Below are 15,638 nucleotides of genomic sequence, written 5' to 3' on the forward strand. Positions count from 1 at the left end.
TCGTCTCAGTAGGGACGCTTCTCGCATTTCCGGAACGCCCTCGCCGAGAACCCGACTCGCTTTGCTGCGCGCTGCAGACTGGTTCCGACCGAAGCCGTTTTCGTCGCGCTATCCCCCTCGCACCTTCACGCGACGCCCCATGGGTGCGAGGGAGGCAGAGCGACGAAAACGGCTTTCGGAGTCCGAGGAAACCGGAGCGCACCCTCGTTGTGAATGGCGGTGGCGCTGTGAGTGAACGTGACCGTGAACCGTCCTGCAGCCGGCTGGCGGGCCTGGCGGGGCGGGCCTGCCGGGTGCCGGAGGTATCGGTGTCAAGGGTCGAGTGGCGGTGTGGCGGTGCTCAAGGAGCATGCCGAGCTGCAGCCGAGCCATTATTTAGACGGCCCTCCCTACCCGCTGGGCAGTAAGGCCCACGGCAGTCGGCAGTGACCGCCAGCGCGTCGTCTTCGTCTCCAGTCTGCAGCCATGAACAAGATGACCTCGCAGCAGCAGCAGGCCGCGGTGGCCGCCAAGCGCCAGAAGACGGCCGCGTCCGCCTCCCGCGACGTCGCCACGTCCGCCAGGGCCGCGTCGGACTTCGCCGAGCTGTTCCCCGGTGCGTTGCTCTACCCAAGGCCCTACCCGTGATGCCCGTGTTCCACCGCCACCCCAGGCCGCCTGTGACGTGGTTGGCATGCTTGGCTTGCTTGGCAGGGCTGCCGCGCGTCGAGTACCGCCCCGACGCCGGCCCCGAGGACGTGCTGTGCTACCGGTACTACAACGCCTCGGAGCGCATCCACGGCCGCAGCATGGAGGACTGGCTGAGGCCCGCGCTGTCGCTCGGCCACGCGCTCCGGCCCACGGGTAGGTCCGCCTCCGCGTTGGCTTTGGGTGGTTTGGGTCAGCGAGCCCAGCCGACGGCCGGGGCCGGCACCCTTCTCCCCTTCGGCTTTGGCTTTCCCTTCCAGGCGAGGACTCGTGCGGACAGCCCACGTTCCAGAGGCAGCCGCCCTGGAGCGACGGCACCAACTCGCTGGAGAACTACCAGCGCCGAATCCGAGCGGCCTTCGAGCTCTGCGGCAAGCTGGGTATGTTCGCCCGTCCGCCAAAGATCTCAACCGGCGTTGCTCTCGGTGTCTGTCTGGCCAGTGAGCTGAACTGTGTCCGCACGGGTCCGCAGGGGTCAGGCAGTGGGCGGCGTGGGACCGGGACCTGGCGCCGGAGGGCGACTCGCTGGAGGAGACGCAACGCAACCTGGAGGACTCGGTGGACCTGTGCCTGGAGCTGCAGCAGCTGGCCCAGCGCGCGGGCACCACGCTCCGGCCGCTGTGGCTGGCCGCGGACCTGCACTCGCACCCGCGGTACAGCCAGGGCGCGGCCACCGCCCCGGACGCGGGCGTGGTGGCGACGGCGGGGGCGCAGGTACGCCGCGCCCTGCAGGCGGCCCAGCGGCTGGCCGCGGACTGCTTCCTGTTCTGGGGCGGCCGTGAGGGCTACGCCACGCCACTCAACACGGACCCCGCCAGGGAGCTGCGCGGCTACGCGCGGCTGCTGCGGATGACCGCCGGTCAGTACTGCGTCCATTTCCAGTCGTTCCGGCACTCCGTCTCTCTCGCGCTCGCAGGGGCGTTTCGCGGGAGTGCGAGAGAGACAGAGCGACGCAACGGCTCTCCGGACACGCTGGGCTGAACTGGCTTCGTGCCGCAGAGTACCGCGACAGGCTGGGCTACCGCGGCCAGTTGCTGCTGGAGACGACGTCGCGGCCCTCGCCCCCGCGCTCCGGCCCTGGCTCCAGCCTTAGCCTTGGCTCCAACCCAAGCTGCTGGAGTCCCTGCGCGGGTGGGGCGGCCGGTGGGGCGGCCGGTGGGGCGACCCAGCGCCGCTACGACGACTGCGCCGCCGCGGCCGTGTGCCTCCTCAAGCAGTACGGGCTGGACAGGCACTACAAGCTGAGCGCGCCGCCCGGCCACCAGGCCGTCATCAGCACCGCGTGAGTTGGCCAGTTGGCGTGCCTCCAAGTGGGCGGCGTTGGGGATGGTTGGGGCGCCCACCATCCCCATCCTAAAGGCGAAGACTAAGCTCGCTGTGACCCGGCCAGGTACGGCATGCTGGGCTGCATCAACGCCACCAGCGGCGCCTTCCCCCCGGACGTGCGCGACGCCACAGTCCTCATGAAGAGCGTCGTCGAGCAGGTGAGCGTTGTACAGTCGCTCTGTCTCTGTCGCACTCATGGGGTGCTCCACAGGGGTGCGAGAGAGACAGAGCGTCAAGCCGGTGCTGCTCGTGGTGCCGCAGGGCGGCGTGCAGCCCGGCGGGCTGCTGGTGGGCGTGGCGCTGCGCAGGGAGTCCCTGGACAGCAGGGACCACGGCCGCGACGTGCTGGCGGCGTCCGTGGCGGTCATCGACTGCTACGCCCGGGCGCTGCGGGCCGCCGTCAAGATCGTGGCGGATGGCGCCTTCAGCAGGAACTTGCAGGTGAGGGCTCCTCGTTTCGGCATGTTCGTCAACGCAATCCTCTCCTCGCCTTTCTTCAATGCCCCCTCCCCCTGTTTGCAGCAACGTTACTTGAGCTTCCACAGCGGCTTCGGGGCGCGCCTGTCGAGCGGGGAGGCCACCTTGGAGGACTGCGAGGACTACGCGCGGAAGCATTCGCAGCAGCAACTGCAGCTCCTCCAACAGCAGGGGGCGGCGGCGGCTCTGGGGGCGGCGGTCGAGAGCTTCCCCCTCCCCGAGTGGAGTCTGCAGCAGGGCGGCCAAGGGCAAGCCCAAGGCTGCAGCGGCCGCCCCGAGCACTGGGAGGCGCTGTGCCGCCGCTACGTGGACGCCGTCGCGGACACCTCTCGAGAGTGAGAGAGAAAGAGAGTCAGAGAGAGCAGGAGGCGAGGGAAGTGAAACACAGAGTCAAGTACTGTATGCATTTATTGTTTTGAGATACGAGGAAAATGCCCTCCAAACTAACAGCACTTTACAGTTTTAGCTGCTAATTAGTGGAATGACTGGTAATTGTAAATTTAAAACAGAAAAAAAAATCTGTTTTGAAATGGCAACAAATGATTCCTCAACAGACAGAAAAAAAGACAAAAAAAATTCCTCAATGGGACAGGAAGCAAAAATAATGGAAGCAAGAAAAAACACTTCAACAATGTCTACTTTAATTCTGATGAGGCTATGCAGCTTAGCAAAATTGGTAACAGTTTAATATCCAGGTGGAACATCAAGGCTTCCTGATCCCAGTAGATGCACAAAATCCATGTCACGATATTAGTAGAGGAAAGCAATACTTTAAAACTTTTTTCATTGTTACATTGAGCAAACCAAAACATGTGTAAAAAGCATTTCTGTATATTAAATTTAATGGAAAAATTATTTGGCACAAACAAGCGCTGTAATGCAGAGCACTTGGAACAGTAAACAATAACTAGCAAATCACATCCCAGCTAAACCAAAGCAGGAAGTCACTTAAAAATTTGCCTGGGCAAATCACAGAGGTACAAAATAAAAATGTAGTAGGCCTGCGTTTTGATGATGCAACGTTAGTTTTTCATCATTTAACAAATACAGCTCCAGTGATATCTTGTTGTTTTTCCTGTGGTAGGTAGATTTGACTAACAAGTATTTTTTCTCAAAGAATGAAAGTGAGCAATCACAGAAAAGTAAGACATGATAAAAGGAATGTGAAATTATTTAATAAAGGGATGAATTGGCCTCTATAAATTTTACCAACAACTTCTGACATCATAACAATGATACCATGTAAAAGTTGCTCCGAATTGAAGAGATTACCTCAGAATTCTTCAACTCACACTATTTTTTTCTACAGAAATGGTCAAGATTGCCATTAGTCTGCTTTGATTTCTGAAAGAGAAATGGATCAAAATTTTAAGTACTCTATTACTCTAAAGTACTCAAACCCAGTGTGTTTATCGCCTTGTTCAAACTATAAGCTACTAATACCACTATTTTCAATTGAATAAAAGGTAAATATTGTACATGAAATAGTATTGGCCACCTGATCCTTTGGCACAATTTTTCTTTCCATGTTTCACTATGCTCTCATTTATAAAGGTAGATAGACTTTTAGTTAATGAACAACAACAGAGACTTAACATGAAACCAGTCTTTAAGAGCAAGGAAAGTGCACAAGGATGAACGCAAGGAATGGGAGCAATTAACAGTTGGTACTAACAGCGATGATGAATAAGAAGTAGAAGAGAAGACATAAATAAATTGCACAGAATTGAAATCAAAAAATGATGAGACCAAAACGATCTTTTCCAATCATTAAAAATAATAAAAAATGAGAAGAGCAGTAGAACTGTGATTGTATAATGGTAAAGTTGCATAATGTATGAGCTAATGGCCCAAAATCAAGGAACATAGCAAACTTGAAATTGTAGAAGTGCAGAAATTTATCATAATTTCAGTGTTATACATTTTAATAATAATAAACTGCTGCTACACCAACCCTCTCGCAAACTGCTCTAAACACAATACATTACTAAGCCTGACCGTTTCACTCATTCCATTCCTAATAATCTTTCAACCACAGAATTGGTCACTTCCTTTCTGTCTTGTTATTGCTCTTCTCTCACTATTCCATCAAATTTATTACAAAATTGAATACATGTTTGTCACTATAAATATGAAATTGATGACCATGAACTCTAAATTTCAACACTACAGCTGTGAGCAATCAATCATTGAAGACAACTTGCCCCATTAAAATCAAAGTCTCCCTACAATTTGAAGATTTTATATTATAATCTAGAAGTCTTTTACTTAAATTTTTACAGAGCAATTATTTAATTCAGAAAAAAACCAGCACAATAACAATAACTTACAAGGCTTCTGTCCACATAACAATTATCACTGTTTTTTTTTTATTGGCAAAAGAGACAAAATTCTAGGTTTGGGTGCCATTTATAGTTTTGTGAGCTAAATAAATATTACTTAATTATTATCAAAGACTTGACTTATTAGAATGACAATGTTAAAGTACAAATTTGATTTAATGGCTTTGTAGTTAAGAGGGACCCGAACATTCTCAGAGTAACAATAATACTAAAAATGGAAATTTTTGGTGAAAGAATGCATGCTCCATTACTCTGGAACATATGGGTAAATGGGTGGCCCCAATCCCAAAAGCAATAACTTCAACCTACTTTCCTGGATTTTACCATCAGCAATTACATAGAATTAACTCCTAGACACAGGGATAATGGCTACTCAAACTACCGGTGTATTAAAATGCTGGAGAAAATATGTCCCTGGAATGGATAGTTTGAGTAAAGAAAAGAATGGTAACTGATTCTTATACAATAAATTGGTGGTAGTGCTTCTGAAAATAATCATGCAGGAACAAACTCAAACATTATAATACTCTGACAGTCATCAATTTAATAATAATAATAATAATAATAATAATAATAATAATAATAAAAAAAGCATACTTTTACAGATATAATGCATCTGCTATCACTGCCAAGGCAAATATTAACAGAGCATGAGACAGCTAATAAAACCTGCTTCACTGACAAATACACAGCCCCAGACTAGTCCTTGTACACACAATCATTTCACTTACTTTAAGCATATATTCTTCTAGACATCCTCACTCTCACTCACATACACATGACATACACATTATACACACTCACACACACTCACACCCTACATAATACAAGTCAAGAATTATCATAAGTCAACAGCGATGGCATTATGGCATTTTTGTCCCAATCAAAATTAATTTTAACAATTTGCTAAAGAGCAATAACAGAGTGAGATTAACATAGACTTCGCTGAATGTGGTTAAACATCGACCACATCATCCACACCAGGCTCAGTCTCATAAGCAGTCCGAAGTTTGGCACGGTTCTTCCAGTTTGCTAATATGCTTTCACCCAAGCTCCCCTGAAACCAAAAACAAGATAAGATATTTGATTTTTAATCCCAGTGATCACTTGCTACAAGCAATACAAAATTTTGTTCCAATAAAAATCAATAAAAATGTGCACTATGTGGTTTATTACATTTGCAACAACGAAGACTTTCAAACGCAATACTTGACAAATCTGCATACCTCAGAATGGATAGGAGGAAGTCTACCAAGGCTTCTTCTAAGAACAGACCTGGGGAAGGGCTGGGGGCTGCCTTCCTCACTACGACTGCCAGTGCTACCATCACCTCCTAGGACAATACCTAAATTGTTTACTACTTTTGTTGACAACAAGCATAAACGCCAAGCAATACAAAAGATTTCAATCAAATTAAACAATGCCCACCAACTCTACATTGTGATTTACAGCAATGCAAAGTAGTTGACTGTACTAATTGTGACCAAGCAACGAAACAAAATAGCTGCCCCCAAGGTAAACTACATCACTTCTACCATGTGATGGGCTAAAATATCTAAAGCATTGACAAGAAATTGAAGCGGACAAATGTAAAATCTAGTCGTACATTGTATCCAGTTGGATCTTGGTATATGATTCAACATGCACAAATATTTAAGTTTACAGAAACTATTAGTTTATTTAGTTCTACATGTAACTCTATCAAGCAAAAACAAAAACAGTCTACTGAGCAAGTTAAAAAATTGAAATTGGACACTAACCTGCTTCTGACTTCTTCTTTCCATCAGGATCCGTTTTATTTAGGGAAGCTGCTAGTTCACGGACAGATTTCTTTTCCAGACTAGAAGCAGCGCCACTAGTTCCTGGAATTAAGAGCTGTATTCATGATTTCTGGTGACCTCAGTTTCTTCACAGGTCCTTCTAGCTTGATGCAGATGAAACATACCTGAGCTGAGGCCTGAGTCAGTTGATTCGTCAAGAGCATCTCCTGAATCTGGAGTATTAGCTGCTGATGTATTAGGACTAGACCCATCACTTGTTGCAGAGAATTCACCTTAAATAATATTGGTTGTGTGGGGAAAAAATAAAAATTAGGGAGGAAAGATAGAGAACTTAAATCAGATAGCTCCTATAAGTGCAAACCTAAACCTACCTGACTTTCGGTCTCCACCCATGGACCATGGCCGTGGTTTAGGAGCGATTGGTGGAGGTCCTTTAATTTTAGATGCTAAAACAATAAAAACAACTCACACTTTAACAGGGAACATCCGTAAAGTACTGAAGAACACTAAAACTTAATAACAACTTACAAAGTTCATTTTTAGACTCCTTTGATATAGATTTTAGAATTGGTGATTTGGGAGCAGTCTCAACTGAAGGTGGTACAATGCCATTGCCAATGGATGAGCTTGTTTTAGGAAATCCATTAGTGGGTGACCGAAGGGAGTCAGCAAGGCCAGTAGAGCGTAGTCGCACAGAAGGCACAGCTGTCGGTGAAGCTGGTTTTTCAGCTACGATTTCATCCTGGACACAAATTTGAACTATTGCAGCAAAACAGATTTAACCAGCGCATAGATAAAATGACATCACATACAACTTACAGGTTTGAGGCGAGCCTTAACATCAACAGCCAGTGGTTTGGGGACAGCAGTTTTCAGTTCAGTCTTAGCTAGAGATACAACCAGGGCCTTTGTTACAGTTTCAAGATTAAACAATGAAATGTGAAAACATAAGATGTGGAAATACTTACTTGTGTCAGAGTTTAAAGCATCTTGGCCTCTTTTCACAAGTGGAGACTCTGCTGTGGGTGGACGCCGCCCAGCTAGCGGAGAGTTCTTATCCAGAAGATCGGGTGAACGAGGCATTGAGTCCAGCAAACTTGTCTTTCCTTTTAACAATGGTGAACTAGAAAAGAAGTTTTAATTTGAATAAAAATGACGAAAAGACCACAACAACATTTAAATAAAACTTCACTTGTACAACATTTACCTCTTGATTGCTTTATCCTTCAAAATACCCAAACCCCCATTTCTGCGATCTTTATCACTGTCAAGCGATTCAGCTTCACTTTCAATAGGAAATGTGTGAGAGCTGATGAAAAATGGGATAATTCTTGAATAAGTTTTGCATCATGATTGCACCATGATTGACAATTCCACAGCAAGATATTTGTGTTAGGTATTTTCTAAAATCTCTAAATTTGAAGCAAACCGTACCTGCTGTCATCTGACGTTGGGGATACCAGGGGAGTGGTTGGTGTGACTGACCCTGGTCGGAAGAATGTGTCCAATCCCTCACCAAGATCAGAGGTATCAGTAGAATCGGCTGGACGCAACATAGGCCTTGTAGGAGCTCTCGTCTTAGCACGTTTGGGACGTCCCTTTACTAAGTGTTGCAGTTGTTGGCCTACAGACCGTGGAAGCTCCGCCACGGAGTCAAGGGATTCTGCCACACCGGAAGACACTATTTCTCAATTAAAAAAGAAGTTAGGTAAGAGCGACAATTTATAACTAAATGGATCATTACCTTCTGCACTTTTGGTGAGTGACGGTAGAAGATCTGGAATATCATCAGCCGACAGTCCATCTACACTGTCGACTACAGATTTGGGTCGCAGTTTACGGCCGTGGAGGCTCTTTCGTTTGCTCATGAGGTGTGGAGTTGCCTGAAATAATAATTGATTTATTACACTACATAGCAACTAATAAGAGATGGCACCTGTGTCTCTTCCAGGCAGGAGGCACTTAAAAGAGATTGGAACATTTGATCACATCTAAAGACTACCCTTTAAACCGAAAATAAGCAAAACAGGAATTAATCATCTAGCTACACCTGTCTGGACCATGCAGAGTTAATAAAAGGAAATTATAAATCAGAATATGACATCTAGATGTTACTGGTGGTTTGTTGCACATTAATTATATCTATAAGCCTCTATTTCAAAGAGTACATACAGACGAGAAGAAAGAACAAGGTCAACTCTACATTTCTAACTAGAAAAAAAAATAGCTAAAAGTTAATCATATCTCGGAAGTCTAAGGCACAAAACTAACTCATAGAGATTTAGAGTTACACAAGGATTTTTAATTACCATGCTGCATTCAAGCACAATAAGACTACAGATTTTTACTGACATGTTGATATAAAACAAAAAGGTCACACATACAAACACCACTTTTAGTTAGTTGGAACAATGCAACAACAGAATAAAGACATAAGACACAAATTTTTAAGGTAAAGATAATATTCATAAATTAGGTATGTTTTAGTAGCACATACTGCTGGAATGCTATGGAAACACTTCAGACTAGTCACATGCTTCAAAAAATACCTCACATGTAGTTTAAAACTGTACTATCTGATATGTATTACAACAACTCAGTTGACAGCAGGAATTTACCATGCAGACAAGGAGCACAATCCAAATACCAAACAAACCAAACAATGTTACCACAACAACTATTGGTGCTGGTCAAGCAGCATACATTGTAAAAAACTCCATACTTACAAGATTCAAATATTCCAACTTCTATTGATCATGATGAGGGATGAATGAATAAAAGAAATAAAAAAAATAATTCATTAGTGAAAATTGCTTTTCTTGAAGGATGAGGGGAAACTGCCCTAAGCAATTATAAAACACACTTTGCACTCCTTAAACTAAATTAGGTATTTACAATCAAGTCAAAACCAATAAGGAAATTTCTTGAAGAGGGGGAAAAAAGCAAGAAGTAGAAGACTGTAGAGGAAATAGTTTTTTAGACATTGTAGAAACGAGAAAGAAGAAGCAATTGTATTAGCCTTTTGCACACTCACATTGGAATGAAATAATTAATGATAACATACCAGAGGAGACTCATCTAGCTGTGGTGAAAGGGAGTCAAGGAAAGCTTCTGCGAGGTCCTGTCGAGATGAATCAGAACTGATGTGAGATCGAGACCTTAAGACATCTGGAGTGGAAGCTCGCTTTCTTCCACCACTGTCACCAGCCTGCGAAAAAGGAGAAAAAGGAGAATTGCAGACGCTTTTTGTCAGGAAGTACTTTACACACGAAAATAAAGGAAATGTGCAACTTACCAAGCCCTTATAGCAACGAGACAAGGATTCTATGACCTCATCAGTTATGCGGTCAGACATATGTGCTGCAGCTGCCAAGTTCAACTCACTAGAAACACAGAAAATTTTAAAAAAATTAATTTTGGCAAGTTACTTTTAAAAAAATGACAATGAAAAAACACACACATACCACATTTCTCTCTACTCTCTACTAACACTTACTTGACTCTGTTAATAATATCAGTTCCAGCCTGTTCCATTACACAAGTCTGAACAAAATCTGGTGCAAGTTGGTTCTTTTCCCTACATGTTTTTCGAATTTCTGTCTGAACTTTATCTTCCTCAAGAACAGTTGGGCACTGTTCATTGGCGCATCTCATCATGGCCTCCAAAGTTCCCTAAAATCAAATGTACATGTTAAGTGACTGACTTCAAGCTCATGGGGCAAAAAAGAATTTCATTTTAATTTAAAAATGAATTTCATTTTGATTTAAAAATTGTTCATATTTTGTCATTTAGTATGTATTTATTAAATGGTAGATACCTGTAAATGATCCACAATAGTTGTGTGTAAGTCTTCTGAAATACTGCGTAATTTCTTGTCAATAGGGTTGTTTATGTCATGTCTCCTTTGAACCACCTCTTGAAGACGGGGTAGTAACTGAAACACACCAATAGAACACCAATCCATGTGTTAATTCTCAAAGCCAAAAACTTTCCTCAGACTTGCTTACAATAATTATGACAAACCTGCTTAGAGTTGTCAGCATCTTGGATAAGACCAGTGGCATGGTTAATCTGATTATTATTTTGGGTGGAATCTGCACTCTGTGCAAGAACTTTAATGGTTTCTTGAGTTTGAACAACAAGTCTGTCCACCATTTGCTGAGTGGAACTCAACAAAAAGCCTTGTTGTAGTCTGAAGGCTTGACCATTACTGTATTTCTTGGGAGATACATTGCGATGAAGAATGTCTTGAATTCGTTTCATAACAGCATCTGTGCGCTCAGCCGACACTTTCATGCAAGGAAGTACATCCATCAGTGGCAATGGCATGTACCTGACAGTGTAGTTGCTACATTGACAGAACAAAATGAAAAAATCACAAGTTCAATAAATAAGAAAGGCATTGAATACTCTCAAAGAGAAATGTTTCTTAAGTACCTTTCCAATGCATAAGCCAAATCACAATATCCAGGCAAAGTGATGTTGTTCCGATCATACTGTATGCTTCGAAGGCGGCAATTAATTTGCAGAGCCTTTGCCAGTAAGCGAGCACCACCATCACCCATCATGTTACCACTGGGGGCAAAAATAACCATGAAAGTAGTCATTACATTCCACACTTTGAAAAATAAAGGAAATTAACAAACAAACCTTATGTCAATTGACTGCAAGCAATGATTGCTCCCGAGGGCATTTATAAGGTTAAATAGATCAGATTTGAGTTTGGAGTCAGATATATTTAAAGTTTGCAGCACACAATCTTCTTCCTGCAACATTTGAACAACCGCTTCCATCACAGTAGCAATGTGTTTAGCCTTCATGTTTGCCATATTGCGTCCTATATTAAGATGTTTTATAGACTTATTCTTGCTGATTGCTGTGACTACTCCAGCCAGGTCAACATCCATGTCTGAAAGAATGTTACAAAGGGGAAAAATGTGTTAAGACAATCATTACTAGAAGGTAAAATTTTCACTTTATAATAAATTTTATAATTTACAACCCTTACTATTATCACTAATATCCAAGCTTCCAATGCATCGCACTCCATGGATACAAGATTCGAAAACATGTGCTCCTTGTGCTCCTAAATTATTGCAACTCATATCCAACTCCATGTCAGATGTTGTCTCATTGCAAGCCAAACCCAGAAGGAGATTCCTTTGGTAAAATTTAAAAACAAATAAAAATGTTAAAAAAATTACAAATCCAAAATTTGAGATTTAAAAAATAAGGTAGAATACATACTTAAGCGCCTCAAGGGGAAGTTTACAATAACTCATATTCAAGTATTTCAGCATAAGAGTACTAGTGAAAAACTGTTTGAAAGATAATGGAACTTCTTTATGTTTTTTGGTGGAAAATAAATTGTGAGAAACATTCAAGTGAACGAGATTGGTTGAACATCCTCGAAGAAGGGCTCCAAAGACCTGAGAAATGCACCAACAGCAGTATGAAAAGAGAGCTACACAATAATGAGATAAAAAAAATACAGATTTAAAAAAAAATTGCTTACAGCTTCCAGTGTTGTTTCGGTCTTTGAGATATCCAGGTGCTTGATAACATTAGGTTGAGCCAGAAAATTGCACAAACTCTGTGTGAAAAGAAGAGACATGAGTTATACATCTACTTGATCTAGTTTTTTTTTTTTTCAATATAAAGGTAATACAGAATCTGCATCAAATTACTCACAGTAACATCTTCTTTCAAACTATTGTTTGAAAGATTCAAGTAAGTAAGAGTGTTGGGCATGAACTTGTTGACTGCAAGAGCATTTGCCAGCTGGTTGACACCTTTTGAAGTCAACCCACAGTATGATAGGTTTAAATGTACCAGCCCCTTGGGAACCTTTGCCAGTGGACCACTCAAATGGGATGCACCTATTGTGAAGACAAAATTATTATTAACATTATTAGTATCATACGAGCAAAAACATTCAGCCAGTTCTACAAGAAGTAAAGTTTTCCTTTATAACATTCAAAGTTACAAAAGTAGAGCATGCAAGAACTTTGCGAATATTGCTGTCCTGCAAGCTTGTAGGACCAACGCAACTAGCAAAACACATGCAATAGTAGTTAAAGCAATCTGTTCTCATGATACCAAAACAAAACCACACCTGGTGCTAACTTGGCAACGATCCCACACAAACTCCAGATACCTATGGGCAATAGAAGTGAGACGTAATAAAGGTAGGGTTGTATAGGATTCCAAGATTCCAAGATAAGATAATGTGGCTCTACAAGCTACTGATTGGTGCTTTGCAAATCAACGAAGAAGGGATCACATCAAAAGCTAAAAGAACTAATCAACATGTAAAAAAAAATATTCAGGGGTAAAATCTAAGCACTTTTATGATACAAAAAACTACATCAAACTAGCATTCCCAAATAAAAGCAATCAAAAGTAGTTCTTTACCTTTATCTTCAATCATGTTGTTAGAAAGATCCAACGTATGAAGAGCAGTACTTGTGTTTGCTATCACTGCTAGGGAAAGCTTATGAGCAAAGTCACTGAAAGAAATTTTTATTACACTGTCAAAGGTCAAGATCAGAAATACAAACTAAGTTATAATATATATGGAATGAAACACTTACGCTTTCACCCCAATTGAGTCCAGGTATAGCTCTTCAATGCTCAGTGACTTTTTAACAACATGCAGGATACGATCAAGGGCTTCACGTGTGAGGCAAATATTACTTGCTCTTACTTTTGTAAACCAAGTATTGTATTCCAAAGCACTTATGATGGGCACTAGATCTCTACAATGAGAAACAATAAATAACATTAGGTGGCTGTTTGGCCAATTTACTTTTACTAAAATCACATCATCAACTAATTGAACACGTACTTTGGATCAAGATGATCAAAATCCTTTAAAGACAGCTCTCGTGTGTCATGGGAAAGGTAGATAGTATCAACATCCTACAAGAAAATTAGAACAGTTTTAGAAAATTGGCACAACTCAAAGAAGGACACAACAACAGTATGAAACCAGAAATCATACCCAGGCAACTTCGTCACGGTAAGGCATTGTATGAAAATCACACATGCAAGCATATTGTGTGCTGAAGCCTCCACAGGGACCCATGCCTCGCACTTCAGCACCACGGATAATTTCTCCGTCCTGAAGGTGTGATATGCGCTTCGGAGGCTGGACTTCAATTTTTCGGACAATGTGCCTACAAACCAACAACTCATGAAAATGGTGAAAGTCTGATATGAAAATAAGTAAAAGAGCAAAATAATTTTCTCACTGAAGGGGTACTGTTGGAAAAATGTTTCTCATGGCAGTTGCAAGAGCAGCTACCATTGCATCAACTTCCTGGCTTCCCTGCTCTTCATACGTTAAAAATGAATACACCTTGTCATTAACGGTTAGGCAAAGCTGAAAGTTCAAACAAAAAGGACATAAACTTATTAAACAAAAACCACTCAGATTTCAAACAAGATGGTAAAATGCTGAAGAGGCAACAAACCTGATTGCTTTTTACACTGCTAATCGCTTGAATTTCCAGGTAATGAAAGTGGAAGTCAATCTAAACAGAGACAAAATTTTGATTATGAAATAAAATTTAAAAAGCAACAGAAAACTCCCAGAATCTCGGACCCCTTGTTGCCATGCTAGCATTGAATGATGTGACAAGGCCACCCTTTCAAAAGTAGACTTTTAGAACTAGGTTCTAGGACTCTATCTCAAAGTGGCTGGAAAGCATTTTTGCATTTGTAAACAACAGGGGATGGCAGCATACTACTAATAAGGTCAGGTGCTCACCCTGGTGGGGACTTTGGCTGTGAGGAGAAATAGACGGCACGGGGAGAAAACCTGAAATACAAACATGCGTATATAAAACCCAAGATACACAATAGTAATTATAGTTTTCATTAAATTAAAAATGATTGTGTCATACCAGTACTCGGTTTTCAGTTTTATCCCCCTTGGTTTCCAGTCTAACAACATTTTTGAGCAATATTTTGACATGTTTCCCTAGAAGAGCTTTAACACTTTCTGAAAAGCAAAAGAAAACAAAACTTGTTAACAAGAAATCTTAAAGACAAAGGTGTGTCTGCTAAAAATAACAACAAAACAGAATTGAGATACAGGAGAGAACAACAAGAATTTTGCTATATAAAAATACAGCCATTAATTAAATAACAATGACTTCATACCCAACTGAACTGCACCCCATGAGAATGATTACACTACTATAAGACTGAAATATAGGTATCAGTAGATCATGAGGGAGTAAGCTGAGTTTAAGCCTTGGAATGTGTCAGTTCAGAATTCGTAGGAACCTAGTCACTGTTCCGGCCTCAATGAGTCATGCGAAACATAACCTTAATGTTTTGACAGGGACCATCTCTGCAAAACGCACTGAACGACTCGGTCTTCAAATTTCCCTTTAAACCACATTCCATTTGGTGATTTGCTAACAGATCTTTCATGTAAGTGCTTGACAGTCCACAGAGGCACAAGCAATGGGTTGACGATAAAGAAAGGGCGGCTGCTCCGACCCTGCAGCTTTCTGACCAATAACATCTATTTCGGCCACATCAAAACTGGAAAGGGTTGAAGGAGGAACTCTATGATGAAGGGTAAGTCAAGAGGTGGCTATACAAACAATCAGCAAATGGAAAGATACGACAGAGACACTCGAAATAAGAACTGTCAAATGAAAATGTAAACATGGTTCAGATGAACATACCGTTTAGATCCTTAGTTAGCTGAGATCGCGTGGACATCTTTCACTCCCGCGGATTAACTGCATAGGGAAACTTTCCGTACACTCTCTGAGCTCGATAATATCACATAATTTCCACAAAATCAACAATAATATAAAATAAAATATTCTCTTGTCTGGTCGTCAGCAGTGCTCGGCGGCCATATCTATTTTCAGTAGAAATAATCTTTCTCTCTCTCTTTCTCTCGCTAACAACAAAGCTATCTCTCTCTGACACGAGTCACTTCGGTAGTTTCAGTCGTCCGGAGTCGGGTTTCCTATGAGAAATTGTGCTTCATGTTTTCAT

The 15,638-nt window shown here is 42.7% G+C and overlaps 2 protein-coding genes across 7 annotated transcripts; one reads left to right on the forward strand and one right to left on the reverse strand.

The window, feature by feature from the left end:
* The first annotated feature begins 419 nt into the window (after nt 1–419).
* LOC117650459 (xylose isomerase-like) lies at nt 420–3,968 on the forward strand. The gene is made up of 10 exons (XM_034393913.1): nt 420–595; nt 694–843; nt 948–1,067; nt 1,160–1,546; nt 1,687–1,741; nt 1,808–1,969; nt 2,078–2,171; nt 2,275–2,454; nt 2,536–2,670; nt 2,725–3,968. The coding sequence occupies exons 1-10, from the start codon at nt 466–468 to the stop codon at nt 2,827–2,829; spliced, it is 1,518 nt and encodes a 505-aa protein (XP_034249804.1). The 5' UTR covers nt 420–465; the 3' UTR covers nt 2,830–3,968.
* On the reverse strand, nt 2,881–15,534 carry LOC117650457 (F-actin-uncapping protein LRRC16A). Of its 6 annotated transcripts, none has more exons than XM_034393908.1 (33): nt 15,317–15,534; nt 14,522–14,619; nt 14,386–14,436; nt 14,090–14,149; nt 13,868–13,998; nt 13,618–13,792; nt 13,462–13,535; nt 13,208–13,372; nt 13,029–13,123; nt 12,730–12,771; nt 12,306–12,493; nt 12,130–12,207; nt 11,862–12,043; nt 11,623–11,774; nt 11,265–11,523; nt 11,052–11,189; nt 10,638–10,962; nt 10,432–10,548; nt 10,110–10,285; nt 9,909–9,996; nt 9,678–9,821; nt 9,340–9,360; nt 8,358–8,496; nt 8,048–8,276; nt 7,821–7,922; nt 7,582–7,736; nt 7,433–7,500; nt 7,142–7,355; nt 6,985–7,059; nt 6,778–6,885; nt 6,593–6,694; nt 6,059–6,165; nt 2,881–5,889 (listed from the first exon to the last, which is right to left on the reverse strand). In XM_034393908.1, exons 1-33 carry the CDS (start codon nt 15,351–15,353, stop codon nt 5,788–5,790), a joined length of 4,197 nt encoding a protein of 1,398 aa, XP_034249799.1. In that variant the 5' UTR covers nt 15,354–15,534; the 3' UTR covers nt 2,881–5,787. The 6 variants fall into 6 exon arrangements, with proteins under 6 accessions (XP_034249799.1, XP_034249798.1, XP_034249801.1 ...); XM_034393907.1 differs by having other exon boundaries at nt 8,048–8,294; nt 15,317–15,533; XM_034393910.1 differs by lacking the exon at nt 12,730–12,771 and having other exon boundaries at nt 8,048–8,294; nt 15,317–15,532.
* Nucleotides 15,535–15,638: the final 104 nt, after the last annotated feature.

This window comes from Thrips palmi, unplaced genomic scaffold, assembly GCF_012932325.1.
Source record: "Thrips palmi isolate BJ-2018 unplaced genomic scaffold, TpBJ-2018v1 HiC_scaffold_5, whole genome shotgun sequence".
Lineage (NCBI taxonomy): Eukaryota > Metazoa > Arthropoda > Insecta > Thysanoptera > Thripidae > Thrips > Thrips palmi.

What these genes read in the sequence shown, in the direction of transcription:
- LOC117650459 (XM_034393913.1), top strand. Translation starts at nt 466, where the DNA reads ATGAACAAGATGACCTCGCAGCAGCAGCAGGCCGCGGTGGCCGCCAAG. An exon ending in CGAGCTCTGCGGCAAGCTGG is followed by an intron (nt 1,068 to 1,159) that starts GTATGTTCGCCC and finishes ACGGGTCCGCAG; the next exon opens with GGGTCAGGCAGTGGGCGGCG. An exon ending in TGAAGAGCGTCGTCGAGCAG is followed by an intron (nt 2,172 to 2,274) that starts GTGAGCGTTGTA and finishes GTGGTGCCGCAG; the next exon opens with GGCGGCGTGCAGCCCGGCGG.
- LOC117650457 (XM_034393907.1), bottom strand. Translation starts at nt 15,353, where the DNA reads ATGTCCACGCGATCTCAGCTAACTAAGGATCTAAACG. An exon ending in TTGGCTTATGCATTGGAAAG is followed by an intron (nt 10,963 to 11,051) that starts GTACTTAAGAAA and finishes CTGTCAATGTAG; the next exon opens with CAACTACACTGTCAGGTACA. An exon ending in TGACTCAGGCCTCAGCTCAG is followed by an intron (nt 6,695 to 6,777) that starts GTATGTTTCATC and finishes TCTTAATTCCAG; the next exon opens with GAACTAGTGGCGCTGCTTCT.